This window comes from Leopardus geoffroyi, chromosome B2 (genome assembly GCF_018350155.1).
Source record: "Leopardus geoffroyi isolate Oge1 chromosome B2, O.geoffroyi_Oge1_pat1.0, whole genome shotgun sequence".
Classification (NCBI taxonomy): domain Eukaryota; kingdom Metazoa; phylum Chordata; class Mammalia; order Carnivora; family Felidae; genus Leopardus; species Leopardus geoffroyi.
Genome location: NC_059332.1, coordinates 30,563,029 through 30,583,547, shown reverse-complemented (window position 1 = coordinate 30,583,547; position 20,519 = coordinate 30,563,029). Strand labels below are relative to the sequence as shown.

The 20,519-nt window shown below is 46.2% G+C and overlaps 3 protein-coding genes and 2 non-coding genes across 8 annotated transcripts; 4 read left to right on the top strand and 1 right to left on the bottom strand.

Annotated features, from left to right (window-relative positions):
• The first annotated feature begins 403 nt into the window (after positions 1-403).
• ATP6V1G2 (ATPase H+ transporting V1 subunit G2) lies at positions 404-3,171 on the top strand. 3 transcript variants are annotated; one of them, XM_045500732.1, is made up of 3 exons: positions 404-901; positions 1,366-1,466; positions 2,864-3,171. In XM_045500732.1, exons 1-3 carry the CDS (start codon positions 571-573, stop codon positions 2,879-2,881), a joined length of 450 nt encoding a protein of 149 aa, XP_045356688.1. In that variant the 5' UTR covers positions 404-570; the 3' UTR covers positions 2,882-3,171. The 3 variants fall into 3 exon arrangements, with proteins under 3 accessions (XP_045356688.1, XP_045356687.1, XP_045356689.1); XM_045500731.1 differs by having other exon boundaries at positions 669-901; positions 2,007-3,171; XM_045500733.1 differs by having other exon boundaries at positions 748-1,070; positions 2,007-3,171.
• Positions 3,172-4,581: 1,410 nt separating this feature from the next.
• DDX39B (DExD-box helicase 39B) lies at positions 4,582-15,909 on the top strand. Of its 2 annotated transcripts, none has more exons than XM_045500702.1 (11): positions 4,582-4,714; positions 5,972-6,322; positions 7,306-7,433; positions 7,728-7,820; positions 10,171-10,354; positions 11,642-11,760; positions 13,829-13,960; positions 14,721-14,830; positions 14,929-15,073; positions 15,218-15,365; positions 15,688-15,909. In XM_045500702.1, exons 2-11 carry the CDS (start codon positions 6,112-6,114, stop codon positions 15,702-15,704), a joined length of 1,287 nt encoding a protein of 428 aa, XP_045356658.1. In that variant the 5' UTR covers positions 4,582-4,714; positions 5,972-6,111; the 3' UTR covers positions 15,705-15,909. The 2 variants fall into 2 exon arrangements, with proteins under 2 accessions (XP_045356658.1, XP_045356659.1); XM_045500703.1 differs by lacking the exon at positions 4,582-4,714 and adding an exon at positions 4,905-5,013.
• Positions 5,475-5,552, top strand: LOC123610051. Its single transcript, XR_006718077.1, has one exon. It is a non-coding gene; the product is annotated as a small nucleolar RNA SNORD83 (small nucleolar RNA).
• On the top strand, positions 10,407-10,483 carry LOC123610052. Its single transcript, XR_006718078.1, has one exon. It is a non-coding gene; the product is annotated as a small nucleolar RNA SNORD83 (small nucleolar RNA).
• A 329-nt stretch (positions 15,910-16,238) lies between the features above and the next one.
• On the bottom strand, positions 16,239-17,105 carry MCCD1 (mitochondrial coiled-coil domain 1). The gene is made up of 2 exons (XM_045500902.1): positions 16,938-17,105; positions 16,239-16,424 (listed from the first exon to the last, which is right to left on the bottom strand). Exons 1-2 carry the CDS (start codon positions 17,103-17,105, stop codon positions 16,239-16,241), a joined length of 354 nt encoding a protein of 117 aa, XP_045356858.1.
• Between the last annotated feature and the right edge of the window lie 3,414 nt (positions 17,106-20,519).

The following is a 20,519-nucleotide window of genomic DNA, read 5'->3' as shown; positions in this document are numbered from 1 at the left end:
CAAGGGAGGGTAAAAACGGTGATTTAGAGATTTAGCTTCCCCTCCCCCAACAGGGAAGAGAGAAGAGATGGTTCAGAGATAGATAAGAGAGAAAAAACAAGGGAGATGAAGAGGATTAAAAATCATGGTGAAAATGGAAAACCAAAACTAAAACCACGGTGAGGCCAAGAACTGGGACAAATCAAAAAAGACATGTGTGAAAGACATTGAAAAAAAAAAAAAGTGGGGCGCCTGGGTGGCTTGGTCGCTTGAGTGTCGGACTTTGGCTTAGGTCATGATCCCACAGCTCGTGAGTTTGAGCCCCACGTCGGGCTCTGTGCCAACAGCTCAGAGCCTGGAGCCTGCTTCGGATTATGGGTCTCTGGCTCTCTCTACCCCTCCTCCACTCATGCTCTGTCTCTGTCTCAAAAATAAACATTAAAACAAAATTAAAAAGAGTAGGACAAGGCAAACGAAAATTTGGACTTGGGAAAGATACAGAAAAAGAGATAGAAAGGGGAGGTAGAAAAAAAAAAGAGAGGAAAAGAAGTAGGAAGAATTCAGAAACCCAGCATACTCTTTTCCCAATTAATGACACATGTTGACTTCCTTTCCCTCTCACCCCATTTTCAAGCCCTCTATGCCTCCTTTTCATTCCTCTTTGCCCCTGTCCCGGTTGCTAGACATCGACCCGGAAAACCCTGCACCTGCGGTGATGATAGCGAGCAGCTCTGGGCCTGGTCTCTGCTGCTCCCAGGTGGTCCTTCTGGGTACTGCCCGTGGGAGAGGTGGGAGAAGAGACCAGCCATCAGTTGGAGGATCAGTTTGGGGGAGACACCTGGTGCAGCAGGCTTAGCGGAAAAGGGGAGCACTAAGACCCAGGGACAGTGGAGAATTGCAGCGAGAAGCTGGTGGAAGAGGAGTAGGTGGTGTGTATGTGTGTTGGGGGTTGGGGGAGCCTTCTGGTACCTTGGTAGCATCCGAAACAGCATCAGCCATAACGACAGAAATGGCCAGTCAGTCTCAGGGTATCCAGCAGCTCCTGCAAGCTGAGAAGCGGGCGGCTGAGAAGGTGGCAGATGCCAGAAAGAGTGAGTTCCCTTTTCTCTCCCTTAGGAGTCTGGAAAGAAAATTGGGGTGCGGGGGGGACAGCAAACATTTGAGTCCCTGGGAAAATCCAAGGCTGGGGTGGGGTGGGGGAGAAAGCTGGGGCTGGGCTGGCTGATTAGGAGGCTGATTAGGAGGGTGATTAGCGGGGTGGATGTTAGAATCTAGCACCTGGTCGGCTGAGAGATGGCAGCAAAACTTTCTGGAAAGGAATGACCCCTACTATCACATTTTGTGAGGGGGTCTACTCCCACCCCCTATCCCTTCTTCTGCTTCCAGGGAAGGCCCGGCGTCTGAAGCAGGCAAAGGAGGAGGCCCAGATGGAGGTGGAGCATTACCGTCGAGAGCGAGAGCAGGAATTCCAGAGCAAGCAGCAGGCGGTGCGTTGTGGGAGAGTTGAAATGGGATCCTGGGGTGCAAGTTGGTGGGTGCATCTGATGAGGTGTGTATGGGGTGACCCTAGAAGAAAACAAGATGGTAAAGGGCTGAAGGGGACCCTTGGCAGGGACCACGTTATTGTTCAAGGTATGTGAGATGTATGAGAATCTGAGAGTTTTGAAAGACTTGGATGGCTTGTGGGGCGGGGGGGGGGGGGGGGGGGGGGGGGGGGAGGGGACTTGCCACCGTCTGTGTGGAGTACGATGTCATTTGGGGTGGAAGGCAAAGTTTTATGGTCACGTGTGGTGAGGTAGTGGGGGTTTTCCAGTTGTTTTAGGATGAAGTTGCATGTCAAATCTCAAAGGAAAGGGAATTGTGTTGCTTTCTTTGGTGTCTGGATATTTCCATGGGATGGGCGTGGTTTTGGCAAGGGCTTTTCTTCCTAGCCTTGCTCCAGGACTTTTTCCTCCACATACCTGTACCCTTCTTTCTGTGTTTCTGCTTTTGCCTTTCTGTCTTCTGCCCCTTTCCCAATCCCCCAGGCCATGGGCTCCCAGGGGAACCTCTCAGCTGAGGTGGAGCAGGCTACGAGACGCCAGGTACAGGGCATGCAGAGCTCCCAGCAGAGAAACCGTGAACGCGTCCTGGCCCAACTTCTTGGCATGGTGTGTGACGTCAGGCCCCAGGTCCACCCCAACTACCGGATTGCTGCCTAGAATTCACCATAGGACCTGACTGTTCCCTTCCAGTTCCCTTCCTCAAAGAAACCCCCCAAACAAAATTACCACCTGCCATCTTCACTGCTTCTTTCCTATTTTCTCTCCTTTCCATTCCCTAGAAATTCTAGGGGCAAGATCCAATAACTCTGTGAAAAGTACCCTGCTCAGATCTGAGTCTCCTTACTGTTCTTTAACCTTCACTGGGACCTTGTAAACTCCCAAGTCACTCTCACCGAAACCCTCTGTGAAATTTGTAGAATGGATAAGTAGGGATGTGGAAAAAACACTTTGACTTCAGAGCCTGGAAGCCTTGGGTTCCTTTCCCAACCCTGCCACTTTCTGGCTGTGCACCTAGGACAGCTACTTAATCTGTAGTCCAGTGTCCTCCTTTGCAAGACTGGCATGATGCTGATAGTGATAATAACAATAATACCTACCTTACGGGACTGCTGCAATGATTAGGAATCACTCTGTAAAGAGCCTAGCATGGTTTTTGGCATGCAGTTGCTGTGATTCCATAAATGTCCGCCCTATGATATTATTACCACCCGTTGCCCACCGTCAAAACCAAAACACAACTGTTTCCTCACATTTGTCAATGGCTGTCTAAATCACTCACTCATTCTGTGAACCTAGTAATTTTTCTGAAGAATTGGTTCTTCCCACCTCTCTTTTCCCAGAGACTTTATGGTCCCTGAAAAGGAAATGAAGACCTCGTTTAGCCTCTCTACTGTGGTTCCAGGAAGATGTTGCATTTCGTAGTCTCTCTTTTTGTCTCTAAATTGGTCTTTCTTTTTATTGGATTTTCCCCTTTCCTTTTCCGATTTCCCCAAAGACCCATCAGATGCTCACTGCTTCCTGAGATGTAAAGTGATGCTGTGTTCCTTTGTATGCATGGCCTCCCTTTCTACATCCTTAACATCCTTTCCTTTGTAACAATAAGAAAGTGTCAATGATAATAATAAAAATAAAACCTATGGGCAAATCAGTTGGTGTGTGGAAGCAGCTTCCTTTTTGCTTCATCATTTCTCACTTTCATTCACTCTCTTGTTCCTTATTTACATATTCTCCAAATACCCCAAAGCGCTGTCCTTTGAAGCTTGTTGGAAAAAATAAAAGCAACTAGTATGTTATTGTTTCTCTTAAATGAGGAACATATGTGGTTCCTCGTTGGGAATCCGAGAACTACAATAGCAACTATAGAGAAAAGCTGGGGTGTATTAACAAGCACTCTTTGCTCCTTATTTTGCATTATTTTTCTTCATGGCACTTATTACTACTTGACATTTGTTTATATGTTGTCTTCCCTGGAATGTGAACTCTGATGACAGGGCTGTTCACCGAGTCCCCGGATCCTAGGTTAGCGGTTGGCACAGGGTAGGCAGCTGATAAATACGGTTGAATCAATTGATACTTAAAGTCGGAAACATCATCCTTGGATCACTGTTCCTTCTCTTGGCCGCAGAACAATGCCTACTTCACCAAAGACTTGAACCAATGAGGTAATCCATAGGTAATTATTAACCGGACTCTTCAAGCAGGGAGGCAGGATACAATAGAGACTAAACGATGTTTAACAGCTAGCTTTATTTTGGATCTGTTGCTTTGTTTGTTGTAGAATGGCAATAATGGTACCTATTCCTTACTGTTAAGTGGCTAACTGGTAACAGGTAAAGAGCCGAATGTTTGCTGTCATTTTTGTTGACATCACATCTGACTTTGGTAGCATATCAAAGACTGGGTTATCAAATGCTTCATTAAGGAAAAAATTCAAGCTCAACAATGGGGCTGCTGGAGGCGGGGCTAAAGACATTCTGGTCGAATTAACAATATTTATATAATGTTGCCTAACCCTCAAGCCCCACCACTTCTTTAAAACCTGAGGCAGAATCCACTCAGTGGATTTAGAACACCTTCCAGACTCGAATTTTCTGTCCCATAGCCTCAGGGCCCTTGGGGCACCAACTACATCGGCCAACATTTTGGGCAAGGGGAAAGGGTAGGACCCCTACGCGCTGCTCCGACTCATTCCTCCCCTCAACTGAGGTCCCACGTTCTCTAGCTCCAACGCTGACGCACCCGGGTCACCTTGACTACCAGGCCAAGGACCCCGTGGGAACTCTCAGTCCCCGCCACCCTTTTTCCAACGAACGGTGAGCCTACTGAGGGGTGCCCGGAGAGAAGACCTGCCCGACAAGAACCTAAAGGAAGAGGTGAGTAGAATAGGGCACGAGAAAATATATAACAGTAGGAGAGGATGCCAGTTTCCTTTATGCCCTTTGTTACTTGCAGTAGCGGAGGAGTTAGAAGTGGCTTTAAAAATTTTTTTCACACAGGCATTTTCTAAAGGCAACCCCGGAGCGCGCAGAACTATGGGATCGTGAAAGGGTCGCCTTCCGGTCCCTTGCGCCTGCGCGCTGGCAGCCGAGAAGGCGGGAGGCCCTGGTAAGAGGGAAGCCGAGAACCGGAAGTGAAGGCAGATTCCCTCCTTCGTCGCTGTTGCCGCCGCCATATGCGCTCGCCTTGCTCAGGTAAGCTTTGGCCTTCTTTATCATCTGCTTCCATCTGCGTTTCTCTGCGGCCATTCTGCCTCGTGGACTCCTGATACCCCTTCCACAGACTATGGTCTGGTCCCTGGGGCCTAGATGGATCGTTATTTCCATTGCTTGCATCTCTTTTGAGAGCTCTTAAGAGTTCCGGGGGGGGGGGCAGGGAAGGTAGGGGGCCCAATCCAAGATGGTGGCCCTAGCGCCATTGTGTTCCTTTTGCTCCCTGCTCCTTCGTTGGGCTCCTCGTTTATCGGATGCCCCAGCGATGGTGAGAGGCGGCGGTAGGTGCTCTTTGTTTCTGGGCATTTGCGGAGGGTGGGGCTCTTTTCACCTTCCTTCTCATCTCTGGGTCCTCTTAATGGCCCAAGGTGGGAATAGGAGGAGGAGCCGCCTTACGGGCCTGGTTGGACTTTTCTTACCTCGATTTACCAGCCTTTACTTGGAACATTTTCCAAATGTTTATGCGTGATGTCATTGTGTGTTTATAGGAAAGGAGTCTCACCTGAAGAGTAACGAAGGGTGATGAGATCCCTTACTAGAGTTTGTAGTAGAGCTGGAGTGAGAGTTTATTTCGAGTACCTTTTTTCCTATTAATTGTAGCGGAGAGAAGATAGTATTCATCTCCGACCTAGTCATTTCTCTTACTCTACTCTTCTATCCCCCCCCCCCCCCCCCCCATTAGTTACACAGGGATTTCTTAGGCACCAGAAGGAGGTTACTGAGGAGTGGGACGCGGATGGCAGCCAAATGATGTTTATATTTTGGAAAGTGAGCACTTTGCGCAATGATGACCTTAATCTATCACCCTTGACTGATGGCTGCCTTGTTAGGGGTCAACACTTTGAGATGTAGGGAAAGCAAAAAGTCTTCCTTTGACGGTTTTTCAGGACTTGTCTTTATCTTGTCTCCATTCTCCATTCTCTTGATTCATTTTGCTTTTCATTATCATTTTCTTCACTGTTGTTACTTAACAGATCAAGAGTTCATATGCTGGTTCTCCCCATCCTGCTTTCTGGTTTATGCTACTCTGATTCTAATCTCTTTGGGAACTTGTGTCTTAACCGCCTCACCTGGGACCACTATATTATGTTTGCTTTTATGTTTTGTGTTCTTGTTATTTTTCTTTCCAGATAAAGGTGTCAGTACAGGGAAAGTGGGAAAAGTGTGGGGATGGAAAAGAGGTGGTGAAGGCTCTGCTCACGACTAATAAGTCTTTTGTTTTTCTTGTTTTTTTCCTAGCTCTTCTATCAGAAACTAGGTTTTTTGTTTGTTTGTTTTCTTAAACTGTTGCTCAAGCCCCCACTCTCCTCCCTTGTTTTCACTTACTCTGCGTGAACCCTTCCGGAGACTCCTCCCCTTCTCCCCCTGCCGGCCCAGCAATGGCAGAGAACGATGTGGACAATGAGCTCTTGGACTATGAAGAAGATGAGGTGGAGACAGCAGCAGGGGGAGACGGGGCTGAGGCCCCTGCCAAGAAGGATGTCAAGGGCTCCTATGTCTCCATCCACAGCTCTGGCTTTCGTGACTTCCTACTGAAGCCAGAGTTGCTCCGGGCCATTGTTGACTGTGGCTTTGAGCATCCGTCAGAAGGTAAATTTTCTATTGGGCCTAGAGTATTCATTAGGTTCTTTAAGGGAACAAGAAACAGGTGTGTAAAACAATTCCTCAGATAATACATATTTATTTAGGGTATATCAGGAAATCAAGTATCAAGAACTATTTTAGCAGTAGGAAAGATTTGTATAGATTGGTTTTTCATTCATGGTAACATGAAAAAGCTAGTGACCTAAAAGTAGCTGCTGTTAGTTGTTGTGACTGGCTTTTCTCTTTGCCTACTTTTTTCTTTTAAGTTTATTTATTTTGAGAGAGAATGAGCGGGGGAGGGACAAAGAGCGAGGGGGAGAGAATTTCTCCAAGTTGTCAGTGTAGAGCCCAATGTGGGGCTTGATCCCATGAGATCTCATGAACCGTGAGATCACAACCTGAGCCAAAACCGAGTCAGATGCTTAACGACTGAGCCACACAGGCGTCCGTTTGTCTACTTGTTTTTGATTTTGTTACCTAGGCTTCTAATTTTGAATTTCCAGAGAGGAGCTGGTTGGACCTTTAGTCTCTATTGGGCCAGGCCAACTATGGTCTCTGGAAACCTTTGTGGCTGATCTAAAATGGGTTGCTTTTGGGTCAGCTACCACACCCTTCATTTGTGTCCAGGGTTACATGGCCTAAAGATGGTAAGCTAAGTAGGAGAAACGGCCTGGGGCAGGCACTCAGATGTCATGGATCCTTACAGATTAAGGGAAATAGGGACAGAGCCAGGAGCACCAAAGGTGAAGTCTTGGTGGGTGGAAGAGGCCAGGCACTGGAGTTGGAGGAGGCCAAAGCCAGGAGAAACTAGGAAGGTCTGCTTTTGGGATGAATTTGATGGAGGGAGCAGAGAGGTAGAAAGGGCCTGGAAGTTGATGAGAACCATTTAAGAATTGAGTGGTGAGAAATGGGTTTGGAATGGTGAAAAAGGTTGTGGAGTTACTGAAGACTGAAGTGTAATTTATCTCTCCCCCCATCCCGCCTTCTAGTCCAACATGAGTGCATCCCTCAGGCCATTTTGGGAATGGATGTTCTATGCCAGGCCAAGTCAGGCATGGGAAAGACAGCAGTGTTTGTGCTGGCCACACTGCAACAGCTGGAGCCGGTTACTGGACAGGTACGTTTGGGGAAAGTGCTGTGGAAGACATTTTGGTTAGGAATTTTTGAGAAGGGTGTTTTGCCTCAGCCACAAGCTGCAATCAGAGCCACGGGTGTTTGTTGCAAAGATGACCTCGGTTACCTTTTTCTGATGGCCATGTGGGATATTGCATAGAAATTATGTGGTTAATGACTTAGATCTCAGAATTGAGCTCATTTATAATCTGTCAAATGTATTTTTGTGACCATCACTTCCCCGAGGAGATAGTAAAGGGATATACTGTTTGTCTTTGTCTGCTTTCCCCACCCCAAGGTGTCTGTGCTGGTGATGTGTCATACTCGGGAGTTGGCTTTTCAGATCAGCAAGGAGTATGAGCGCTTTTCTAAATACATGCCCAATGTCAAGGTAAGCCAGGGTAAAGACACCTGGGAGGATGAGGGTGGGGGGAGTTGTAGGCATTGAAGACTTGTAGGTCAGCCGTCTTCATGTCCATAGATGTTAAATTATCTTTACATGAATGTCATTTGCACGTTCTAGGTGGTAAGTTTCTGCAAACTTTGGTATGCAAGGGATTTACAGTTTACGGTTCATTTGAGTACACATAATTTCTGAGATGTTTGCTTTACTCTAATTTTGGAGAATCTTTAGTTTGCTTTAGTTTTTAACAGATTGGATATAGCTGTGCAGCAGGAGACTGCATGGTTAGGCTATGAAGGGTGCTCACCATGAGACCTCACTTTTGTTTATTATTTCTTTACACTGACTTTGAATGATTTCACTGTGCTTTGGTTGAGTTTGAGAATTTTGGGGTGTGTGGCAAGAGAAGCTGGAAGCTCCAAAACATCTCTAGTGTGGTGTGTGAATTTAGAGGATTCCTGAAAGTGGCAGAAAATTGAAAGATGTTTGGTGGCCACAACAGAGTAGGCTTGGGTTTTCTCTATATAACCTTGGTTTTTAATAGTGTGGTTTCCAAACCCAAAGTTTCAGCATCATTTGGAAGCTTGATGGCAATGCAGATTATATGGGTACCACCCCAGACCTACTGAGTATGAATATGTATTCAAATAAGATCTCCAGGTAATTGGAGTTTGAGAAGCACTGATGTGTATAACTTTCTACCCTTCTGGCTAGGATGTGGTAAAGAATAGTACTTCTGTTTGGATTGTTGTGATTTTCTCCTGTTACTCATTATTTTATGTTTTAAAGTAACTAGGAATGTTGAGTCCTAGTGCTAAACTAAAAATAATTTCTTAAAAACCAAAGTAATAATGATCAGTATCTCGTGGTAACATGTTTTGAGTAAACTAAAAGGTTTCATAACAAAAAGATTTGTATTTTCCTGTCTCTAATTGCACTTTACGGAAGGTAATCACTAGTTAACCTTTATTTTTTTTAATTTTTTAATTTTTTTCCTTTTTTCCTAATGGTTCTGTGACACCAGGTATTGGCACTGTTCTCTCAGTTTATCAAACTTCAGGTGTTTATGATTTCTTTTCATGAGAGATGTTTGTTTGTGTTGTTTTGTTATTTGAAAATTTTAATCCTTTAAAAGTAATCTAAATGTTATATATGTGTGTGAAGTAATATCTCTCTTCTTAAATTGTCAGTGTCATTGACATTCACTTTCTGTCCTTTAACTGGAGTGGTCTTGGTGCTGGTTGATTCTAAAAAGTTGAAAACCAGAAAAACGGTTTCCATTTGTACTTCCTCCTCTATAGGTCCAGCTCATCAGCTCATGTGGCTCAAAAGAGAACCTTTTTTTTTTTTTTTTTAAGTTTATTTCAGTAATCTCTAACCCAACGTGGGGCCGAAACTCATGACTCCAAAATTGAGTTGCATGTTCTTCTGACTCAGCCAACCAGGCGCCCCAAAAGAGAATATTCTTGGTGTTAAGATCAACTGCAAATTGTCATGACATAATTCCTACTTTTGTTTAAAATTGTGCTAAAGTGATTCGTTCAAAAGGTTGGGTTAGTTCTATAGAATATCCTGTCTCTGGATTTGTCTGGTTACTCCCTTACGTGGTTCTTTAACTTGTTTTTTCCCCTTAGTGTTTCCTTTAACTGAAATACGAATTTGAAAGCTCAACTGACTGAAGTTAAACATTTTTGGCAAGAATTCTTCATAGTTGATATTTTGTGTACCTCCTGTTTTGTTGCAAACTTGGTTGTTCCGTAATGAGTGATTTTAGTTTCATTGTGACAGTCTGATCCTGTACTTGATCTTCTCTCCTTGAAACTAGAAAGCAGTTTCTGGTGTCATGTGATCCTATAGTAAAGACTAGATCCTCAGCAGATTTTTTCTTAATGTTTATAACATGGAGTAATGTGGTCAGCTTGAAACCGTAATTTCATAGGGTTTGTGAAGGGGCATTTAAAAATCTGAGTTCGGTTAGGAAAACTTGATGTTCATGAGCTTTTTGTGGTGCTTTGCACTCTGGTGATTTCTTGCTGTCCTTTCTTACAATGAAGTGTGGCCATAGCATCATGGGAAGGAAGATTATTAGAGTAAGTCAGAAGAAAGTGCTAGTCCTGACTTCCTTGATTAGCTACATAACTCTGGGCAAGTTACTTATGTTTTTTAGCTTCAGCGTTTGGGGAATGTAATAAGAATTTTAGGTCAGGTGTTCTTTGATGTTCGCTTTACCTTTGAAATACTCAAAGTTCACTTAGATTAAACTGAAAGGATGGGAAGTGCGGGGAGATTGGACTGTTTCCTCCGTTGTGAGACACTGTTTTTTTCTGGGTTAATACAGGTCGCGGTGTTTTTTGGTGGTCTGTCTATCAAGAAGGATGAAGAGGTGCTGAAGAAGAACTGCCCGCATATCGTCGTGGGGACCCCTGGCCGCATCCTAGCCCTGGCTCGAAATAAGAGCCTCAATCTCAAACACATTAAACACTTTATCTTGGATGAATGTGATAAGATGCTTGAACAGCTCGGTGAGTGGCAGTGCTGGCAAGGGGGCTGGTGATCAGGGAGTTGCCCTTTAGAGCCAAATGATGTTTTTTTGATTCAGGAGCACTTTAGTGCTGGGACGACTCTTCATCTATCACCCATGACTGATGGCTCTGGCTCCCCTGTCGATTTTTGTGAGGCCTTTTAAGGAACTTGGGTGAGCAAGGAGAAGTGTGTTTTGTCCTGTGATAGAGGTTTTGTTTCTTTGAGAGGAGTGACTTTGCTGATCTTAGACATTGCTCACACCACTATTCTCTCCTTTACAGATTCTTATACTGGGTGTCAGGGGTGGGGTAATAAACTGAAGGAAGAAGCCATTTACTCTCTGGCATTCTCTGCACAGCATCTATCAGTTTATAGCTGAGTAAATCTTTAGACCTAAGTTCTAGGATTAACGTGGAGAGTTTATGGGGTTTTTCTGTATTTCAGTGTGTCACGTGCAGTTAAGAAAGGAAAATTGTGAGAACTCACATTTAATAAATGAGAGCGTTGGGATGGACGTGGCCCCAGGGACAAGTCATTCCAAATGATTGACTCCTAAAAAAATTTTTTTTTTAATGTTTAATTTTGAGAGAGAGACAGAGCAGGAGTTGTGGAGGGGCAAAGAGAGAGACAGTAGCTGAAGCAGGCTCCAGGCTCTGAGCTGTCAGCACAGAGCCCGATGTGGGGCTCGAACCCGCAAACTGAGATCATGACCTGAGCCACCCAGGTGCCCCTGATCTTTGACTATTTTAACGTGAGCTCTAAGATGGGCTCCAGGTAGAGATGTCTTGTTTGCCTGGCTGGATAGGAAAGCATGATCCAGAGGAGCCACGAAATGGACTCTGACAACTGGAATGTAATTTGGTGCGCAATATTTGTAGACAGCAGGGGTGTGGGGAGAAAGTATGGACAAGGGTCTTGTAAAGAATTTCTCAAGGGTCTTATGCTTGTAAGTTTATGCTTATACTCAAGAGCCTCTGCAGTGGGCCTTATCTCCATATCATAATTGTGAGCTTTGGGGTTTTTTCGTCTCATTTCTTGTCTGGTTAAAACAGCTGGAATCCGATCCCAAGTCTTTATTTCAGATTCCACTGTGTGCTGTTTCTATTGTGTTATTACAATGGGTGTGATTTTACGGTGGTCGGAATAAATGAAGACCTGAGACAAATCTTACTGTGAAATGACTGTTCCTTACCCATTTCCAGCAGCCATCACCTCATTGGGCTGTCTCTGGTCTTTGTCTATGACGTATGCTGCTTGTCTTACAGTCTTCTTCCTTTTTCTTGTAGACATGCGTCGGGATGTCCAGGAAATTTTTCGCATGACCCCCCATGAGAAGCAGGTCATGATGTTCAGTGCTACCTTGAGCAAAGAGATCCGTCCAGTCTGCCGCAAGTTCATGCAAGACGTAAATACCCTTCTACCTTCTCTCCCTCCACTCCCCGCCCACTGCCTCCTCCCCTTCCGCGCCCTCTTCCTCCAGACTCCCTTGTCCTTCAAGTGCCAAGAAGGGGGCACGTGCCCATCTGGGAGTGATGACTCCTTGAAGAGACACATAGAGGCAGAGACAGCTAGTGTTAGGGTCTGCGCGGGCGCCAGGGAAACTCCGGAAGACTTGGTCGGGTTAACTTGAGAGCGGGTAGTGTTCGACCTTTTTTTTTCATCACAGCATTTTTGAACCTCTTCTTCCTTTTTGGGGGAGGGCAGGATTTTCTGCCCTACCACCCACCCATCGTCTCCTATACACCCCTTTACAGCCACGCACCCTCAAGGTGGCATCGAGCACACAGTTGGAGCCTTCTGCTCCTCCAAACTCATAACCTCCCGGTGGCAGGAGAGCAAGAGAGGGACAGACAGATGGCAGGGCATGTCCAAAAGAAGAGCAAACAGCACAAATGAATCCGCTCCCTCCCCGCCTCCAGGGGTGGGGGCCTCTGGCACCTCAGTCCCCGATCCCTTACTCCTTACCATCCATACCTCCTCGCACCCATCCGGAAGCTCGGTTGATGTGAGCCGGCAGCGGAGAAGCACCGTGGAGCGGCGGGGGAAATGCAGACGGCACCAGCGGTGGATGGCGGCAGCGGAGGCCGCGGGGAAACCTGACCAGGAAGCCGAGGACCAAACCAGCCTCTTTTTCCGTTCCCGGTTTTTTTCCTGAATCCAAGGCGTGCCGTGCTCCCCGTTTCCCCCCATATGTGTTGGGGGGAGGGGTGTCCTGAAAGGGGGGGTAGATTTTTTTTTTTCTTTTTTAAGACATTTTTTTTTTTAATACTCAAAGGAGAGGGATGTGGGAAAGGTAAAGTGAGGAGCTCCACTTGGAAGTAACCAGGTGGGTGTTAGGGTTTGGGGCTAGACGGGGCCTGTCGTATAAGTAGTGCAGTGTGTTCTTTTCCCATCCTGTACTGCTCCGCCCCATGGGATGTTTGCTATTTTTAGCTATACGTGGGGCTAGAATTAGATTTGAAGGAGGTCATGGAACTTCTTTTTGGAAAGCCTGCCTTTGCTATCCTGCTAGCTTTCTGGGATTGGGCTTTTGGTTTTCTCCCGTGGCACACATCCTTTCCTAAAATCTTGGACCCTGGGTGTTCATGTTAATTATGTCCCCAGGTTAGTGAAGAGTGCTAGGAAAGTTGGGCTGTAGAGTGGAGTCTTGTGTCAATTTGTGTTTTTATTTTTTTATGCTACCTTCCTCCCCTTCAAGGGTTTTGTACGTGTGTGTGTGTGTGTGTGTATTTTTTTTTTAAGATGAGTGTATATCTACTGCTCTGAATTTGTTTCTTAGCACCATCTGTTGGTACCTTTCATGTAACACTATAGTTGGTTTGGCTCTTAGTTCAGAGACCAATGTTCTGTTCCCTTTGTTCCCTTGTGGTCTGAGGGCAAGTTGTTACTCTCCTTGAGTAACGTTTGCTTCTCTTTTTATGGCATTTTGACTGTCCATTGTAGTATTCTGATCTTAACAGATATCCACCCTCCTAATGTGGATATGATTCTCTTAGTTGGGAGGATACTCGGAGCAATTTCTGTTCTCTCCCTTGTATTATAACCAGCTTTGGTGGAGTTATTCTGACCTTGAGTCACTGTGTCCCACCAATTCCCGGGTGTTTGGATCATATTGGCCCTTTGGGGATCATCTCCTATTGTTTTCTTTCATGTACCACCTCCCTTTGAGGTAATGGCATCTTGCCATTGGGTGGTCTCACTGCTCCTTTACCTCCCTGCAAATTTCCCTTCCCATGACAGTTTGTAGCTGGGCAGTCTTAAGACTTGATAGGAAGGAAATTAGATCTAATGTGGAAGAGACCACATTAAAATGGGGGTATTTTTGGGGATGTGGTGGGGTTTTCAATCTTCTCTCTTCTCCCCATCCCCCCCATGGGGTGTATTGGAGATCAAGTTCCTCCACCCCCCCAGGTTTAACCCCCCCACTCTGCCCTCCTCCCGTTCCCCACCCCTTCCTCCCCCCTCCCCCCCAGCCAATGGAGATCTTCGTGGATGATGAGACGAAGCTGACGCTGCATGGGTTGCAGCAGTACTACGTGAAACTGAAGGACAACGAGAAGAACCGGAAGCTCTTTGACCTTCTCGATGTCCTTGAGTTCAATCAGGTCAGTTGTTTAAGGTCCAGTAGAGGGATGAGCACGTCTCCAACTGTAGCAGAAACCTGGTTAAGTACCCTTTAATTGAGGATATGACCCATGCGATGTGAGAGAGAATGGTGGAGAAATTGTCTTTAAATGAAATTCTCTTAAGTGAGAATTCACATGTCTTCTGGGGCTGAGCATGAACAAGGTGTGAGCAGCTGCTTTCCTGTTCCATGGCTGTCACAGCCGGGTATTCAGTAAATAAAAATCTCAATGAAGAAAATCCTTGAGGGGGTTTAATCTTGTAAAAGTTCCAAAATATCTTAGTTTTGTTGGGTTCTTAAGTTTGTTTCTTGTATTATTTACCGAGAAGAAGCGTTTCATCACTTTACCTGTTGTGTAGTTTATCTGCACCAAAAACTTTCTAAAATTAAGGTAGAATTCTTATGTTGGATGTTCTTGATGAGCAGGAAATATTGGTCCTGGTTTTTCCAGACTTTAGTTTTAATTTTTACCACTTTCTCATGAGGTTGCCTCATTCTTGTCTCTCAACACACCTGGTAGTTTTGGTTATTTTCTGTAACTTCTCTGCAGCATGTCTGCTTAGGAGACGTCAAGAGCTGAGTGAGAAAGGCTAAGTTGTATTTAGATCAGAAGAGGAATATATGGGAGGGACTAGGAGGAATTCCTTTAGAAAAGCATAGTTACTGAAAACATTCCTTGCATGTACGTAATCTCTCTAACATTCCACATGGGCCCACATCCCCCTACTCTCCACACACAGGTGGTGATCTTTGTGAAGTCTGTGCAGCGTTGCATTGCCCTGGCCCAGCTTCTAGTGGAGCAGAACTTCCCAGCCATTGCCATCCACCGAGGGATGCCCCAGGAGGAGAGGTGAGTCAGAGATGGAAAGATGTTTTGTGTCCTTGGGAAGGAAAAGAGACCATTGAGAGAAAGGACTCAACATTTTTCTAATTTCCTTTCTCACAAAGGCTTTCTCGGTATCAGCAGTTTAAAGATTTTCAACGACGAATTCTTGTGGCCACCAACCTGTTTGGCCGAGGCATGGACATTGAACGGGTGAACATTGCCTTCAACTATGACATGCCTGAGGATTCTGACACCTACCTGCATCGGGTAAGCTGCACGCCCACACGGACATCCCAGTGTCCCCTCCCACCTCCCGATTTCCTATGTCTTTATACCGTATGTTCTCATCCCTCCTTTTGGGTGTCTTCCTACTTTTGGGTCTTCCCAGTGCCACCCTCTGTCTCCTTCCAGGTGGCCCGAGCAGGCCGGTTTGGCACCAAGGGCTTGGCCATCACGTTTGTGTCAGATGAAAACGATGCCAAGATCCTCAATGATGTGCAGGATCGCTTTGAAGTCAATATTAGTGAGCTGCCTGATGAGATAGACATTTCCTCCTACAGTGAGTATTGATCTCATGAGACTGACTCTTCAGTCTCCTTGTTCTTAGTGTGTTTGTCTTAAATCCCATTTATGTAAATAAGGTCTCTGGTGCATAACAGGCACTCGACAAGTTCATGTCCCCTGATCTTGATGCCCTTGTTGGGATGTGTAGTTGTCCTCTGTGTGGGGTCTTTTTCTCATGACAGATTATTTCTGTCCCCACTCCCAGTGTGTCCTCTGCACCCACAAACTACACAGACATCTGCATGTAATGGGGGGGTGTTTCTGCCAGCCTCGCCATTTCCATGTCTTATTCTAATTGTGCCATGTTTTCTCTTCAGTTGAACAGACGCGGTAGAGGACTCACCCATAGTTTTGGAATGTGACCGTCTGTCCCTCTTCAGGAGATGACAGCAGGCATATGGGGGTGAAGGAGACACTACTGCCACCTGCCCTGGCAACCCCCACCCCGCACCCCATGACTTCCCCCTTTTGCATCACCACCACTCCTAAACTCCTATTTCCTGAATTGTCTGAATTTTTTTTAACAAAACTAAAAAACACATGTGTCTGTGGTGTCTATAAATGCTCCATCCCTTTATTGGATTTAAGGTGAAGTGAGGCCATGATTCAGTGTATATTCCTATAAGGACTGGGTGCCCTACTGTGGGGCCCAGGTCAGTGGGGAGGGATCAAAGGTAGGGGGATGTGACTAAGAAGACTGCAGAGGCCATGGCTCCCTGCTGCTTTCCAATTTCTGCCCTTTTTGGAGGTGTTTTCCATTTTTCTTAGTGACCTGGGAGGGACTGGGATGTTTCTGACCCGAAGGCCCAGTGTGGGTGGTGTGTAGTGTTTCCAGTGTTGGAAGGTAAAGTGGGAACTGGTGGAAAGCTTAGGCGTCTCCTAGGCTCTCTCGATGTCTCCTCATCTGTTCCTTCAGCTTCTGGATCTTGAGCACCAGGGCCTGTGCTTCCCAAGCCCCTTCTTGCCCTTCCAGAAGGGCCTGGTACAGCTCCAGCTGCTGCTCCAGCAACTCTTCAGCTTGGGCCAGCTCAGCTGTGGGCCTGGGCCGGGGACCCTGAGTGAGGGGGGCAGAGGGGAGGGAGCATCAGCCAGGGTAGGGGGCTGACGCTTGCTGGAAGTCAGGCCTTCTGCCTCTAACCTTTCGATCCCATTATATTAAGGTCACCTATACTGTGAAGCCAGGGTAGATTTTGGTCTTGGGGATAGGCCTCTGGGGGGCAGTTTGCTCAGGGGCGATAACTGAACTTGTGTAAGGAGAGGTCATGAGAGGTGAGGACTGGCAGTCCCTTCACCTACTCCCCTCCCGCCCCCAACTAAGAAATGATTAACTGTTAGGTGAGGGGAAATTCCTGTTCAAGGACTTCATGGACTCTGCAAGGAGAGAGCTCTGTGGGGAGAGGGAGCCCTGAGGTCTAGAGTGGGGTGGGGGTGGGGAAGGTGCTGGGGATCTGGGGATGGGAAGTAGGACACAAACTTGGGGGGGGTGGCATCTACTTGCAGGACTGACAAAAAGGGATTCCTTCATGCCAGTCTCCCCCCTGGTCTCCCCACTCTTGGTGCTACTTACCCTTGGCGGTGACCTCATCTTCTCACTGCATGTGGAGCTGGTCTGCTCTTTTGTGCTTGCCTTAGGGCTCTGGGAGCAGCACCTCCAGGAACCCTGGGGCCCCAGGGGCCAGGAAGGCAGGAGGAGGCGACGGCAGCAACATGAGAGCCAGGGCAGAGGGAGGACCATGGCTGATGTAGCAGGGAGCTGTGTGAGCCGCCCAACAGCCACCAGGAACTGGCTCTTTCCCTCCAGGCCTTGGCCTCGCTTCAGTGACTGGCCCTGCCCAGGGCCCTGCCCCTGTCTTCACCTCCCTCCCAGTCTGGCCCTAGACAGTCTTCTTGAGGTGAAAACATTCCTGCTAGTTTAGGCAGAACTTGCTTTAGAACACCGGTGCCCAGCCTACTAGGACTTGCTGTTTTTCCTAGCGCTATATCTTTTCTCATTTCAATTCTGCAAGGGGCAAGTTATATTGCTAGTGTCAGGAAACTGGCTCAGAGGGTTCCCCTCAGGATTCATTCAGTGAGTACCTACTGGGGCCGTCTCTGCCACATGTGCTCAAGGTCCACAGCTGGTTGGTAGAGAAACCTGGAGAATTCATGCCCAGTTCTCTCTGACTTGAAAGGTTATAGCTGACTTAAGTATTGGTTACTAAGGTCTTTCCTTTTTCTCTTGCTGCCCAGAATGGCATTTTTTCTTGTCTGTTGTGCACTACATGTTGTAGGGGTTTGCATTCTCTGGTAGTTCTGGGCACTGTTGTGTCACTCTAACCTCAGGTCCTGACAAGAGCCTGACACTGGTAACGGGTCTCAAGCTTTGTTGAACTCGTGAACCCTTTCTTCAAATCTGCATGAGAACAAAAGCTCTGTTCACACACCATGTGTGGTGTGAGCATTTATACATGTTGACTTTCTTGCAGTATGTTCTGAAATGTCTTGTGGCTGGATACCTCATAAGGGAGTGGATGGTCCCAATTTTGATCATCTGGGAAAAAGGTAGACTCTCAGGCAGAAAAAAATAGAAGACAAGATGGCTGGAGGATGGACAGCTGCTAACCAGCTCACTATCTTTGTGACATCATGCTGAATTTGGAGGGAAGATGGCCTTTGCCATAGCATGGGGATCCAGGAACAGGGAGGTTGACTTTCTTGGAGGTCAGTGGCTCTCAAACTTGGGGGGGGGGGGTGGCTGAAGCAACTTTAGATGAGGCCAAAGACCCCACATTCCCCATTAGCTGACATGTTCCCACTTTTAAGTGGAAGAGCCAAGAACTTTGGTAGGATTTGAGGAGGAAAAGAAGCTTCTTCATATTTCTTAGTGATAAGGTTATGCATGATTCATATTTGACTTGCAGTGTATGCGTGGCTTAAAATCTTATTTTTTTAATGTTTATATTTGTGAGAGAGAGAGACAGGGGCAGAAGGAGACAGAGATAGAATGTAAAGCAGGCTCCAGGCTCTGAGCTGTCAGCACAGAGCCTGATGCGGGGCTCAAACTCACAAACCATGTGATCATGACTGGAACCGAAGTTGGACGCTTAACCAACTGGGCCACCCGGGCGCCCCTTAAAGTCTTAATTATTAGAACACAAGAGGCCCTAACTACTGTTATGGTTGTGGGAAACTATCCAGTATAAGGTTAAACTATAAGCAAATAACATTGAAGCTAAACTAACCACATTTATAAATTAAAAGCAAGATTAGTAGCCATTAAGAAAATACAACAAATAAATTCTGTAAGACAATCTAAATGATGCACTAATAGCAAAATATCCTTTCTGAAAACTAGGCATCTGAGGTTCTATTTTAGGTTATGAACTCTAAAATGGACTAACCTCCAATACTTTGCAGTGGGTGGTCCTAAACCCCGAGTTAAAATAGAGTCTATGGATTTGGGTTTTGTTCATCTGTGAGAATTGGTATAAAAGAAAGTCTGCTACTTGAGTCAGCTCAAATCTATTGAATGAGTTTTGGATCTCATAATCATGGAAATAAATCATGGAAATCATGGAAATATATGTAAGCTAGATTACCTAAATTTTTTTTTTTTCAACGTTTATTTATTTTTTTTGGGACAGAGAGAGACAGAGCATGAACGGGGGAGGGGCAGAGAGAGAGGGAGACACAGAATCGGAAACAGGCTCCAGGCTCTGAGCCATCACCCCAGAGCCCGACGCGGGGCTCGAACTCCCGGACCGCGAGATCGTGACCTGGGTGAAGTCGGACGCTTAACCGACTGCGCCACCCAGGCGCCCCTAGATTACCTAAATTTATGTTACGGTGTAGATTTATTTTTGTTATTCTTGGGTGTCTCATAGTGTCTTAATAGAGTCTTCCCCCTCCTCCTTCCCCCCCCCCCCCACCCCGCCCCTTTATGGGAAAAGGCTTTATGGCTAATAGACACTTAATCAAATGAGAGTTGGGCCTGGCTTTTGTAGGAGGAGCCTGTCTTCAGCCAGGCACAAGCAGAGGATTATGGGAAGCATCATCCACAAGGTCAAAGGGCTGCAGAGCTCCCTGAGGCCAGTGTGCTGGTATTGCATGCTTACCCAGTGGATTGGCAGACTGAGGTGACTGACATGAATTACTGTGTCCTTCAGATGAAACTCTTGTGGAGGTGGGGTACTTAGAAATATTGAAGTCCACTGAGCGTGCTCGGCAATTTTGTTCCTGTCATAGGTGATCTTCAAGGTTTTATTAGAAATACTTGGTTAAAGTTGTTTTTGCCACACTTCTCTACTATAAAGTAGTAACTTTGCATTTAGTAGTAATTTTTTTTTCTTTCTATATTTTATTCTTTGGAAGTGAGTCACGAAGTCCAGCCCACATTCAAGGGGAGGGCAATCAAGCTCCACCTCCTGGGAAGGGAATTCTCATATGTTACTTGGAATTATTCTGTAAGGAAGATTTGTCTTTTTTCTCCCCATTTTTATTTTTTTTTAATTAAAAAACGTTTTTAATGTTTATTTTTGAGAGTGAGAGAGCATGAGTGGGGGAGGGACAGAGAGAGAGAAGACACAGAATCAGAAGCAGGCTCCAGGCTCCAAGCTGTCAGCACAGAGCCCGATGTGGGGCTCGACCTCACGAGTGGTGAGATCATGACCTGAGCCGAAGTCGGATGCTTAACTGACTGAAACACCCAGGCACCCGTTTCTCCCCATTTTTAAATGTATCAATCATTTATATATATCTCTATGGGCTCAATATTTTAAAAAATATTTTGGGTTCCAATCTATGGCTATTTTGCTGCTCCTATTGTTCCAGCCCTGTTCACAGGGAGTTCTTTCACATTGGCCCCTGTGTCCCTTTGACATGTCCTTTTTTGGGGGAGGTGCACTTCCTCCCTGGCATCACAAGACATCCTAGGCTCATCCTGTAGTGTTTCTGTCTTGGCCATAGAGTCAGCTTTTTTTTTTCTCGGGAACCCTGGTTCCTTTTATTGGAGAATGATATTTAGAGACCAAGATCTGGGTACTGGGTGCTCATGTCACTTTTCTCAAGAGGACAAAGAAGTTCCAAGAGCTCCTGAAGCTCACACAAGCAAGGAAGTAGCTCCCATTTCAGTACCACATTGGAGTTTGTTCAGTGCAGCCTGTAGTCCCTA

Coding starts and splice junctions, on each gene's coding strand:
- DDX39B (XM_045500702.1), top strand. CDS start 6,112: ATGGCAGAGAACGATGTGGACAATGAGCTCTTGGACTATGAAGAAGAT. Junction 14,831..14,928: donor GGGATGCCCCAGGAGGAGAG/GTGAGTCAGAGA, acceptor TTTCTCACAAAG/GCTTTCTCGGTATCAGCAGT. Junction 15,074..15,217: donor CTGACACCTACCTGCATCGG/GTAAGCTGCACG, acceptor GTCTCCTTCCAG/GTGGCCCGAGCAGGCCGGTT.
- MCCD1 (XM_045500902.1), bottom strand. CDS start 17,105: ATGGTCCTCCCTCTGCCCTGGCTCTCATGTTGCTGCCGTCGCCTCCTC. Junction 16,425..16,937: donor AGATGAGGTCACCGCCAAGG/GTAAGTAGCACC, acceptor CCCCTCACTCAG/GGTCCCCGGCCCAGGCCCAC.
- ATP6V1G2 (XM_045500732.1), top strand. CDS start 571: ATGACACATGTTGACTTCCTTTCCCTCTCACCCCATTTTCAAGCCCTC. Junction 902..1,365: donor GAGAAGCTGGTGGAAGAGGA/GTAGGTGGTGTG, acceptor TTCTGCTTCCAG/GGAAGGCCCGGCGTCTGAAG.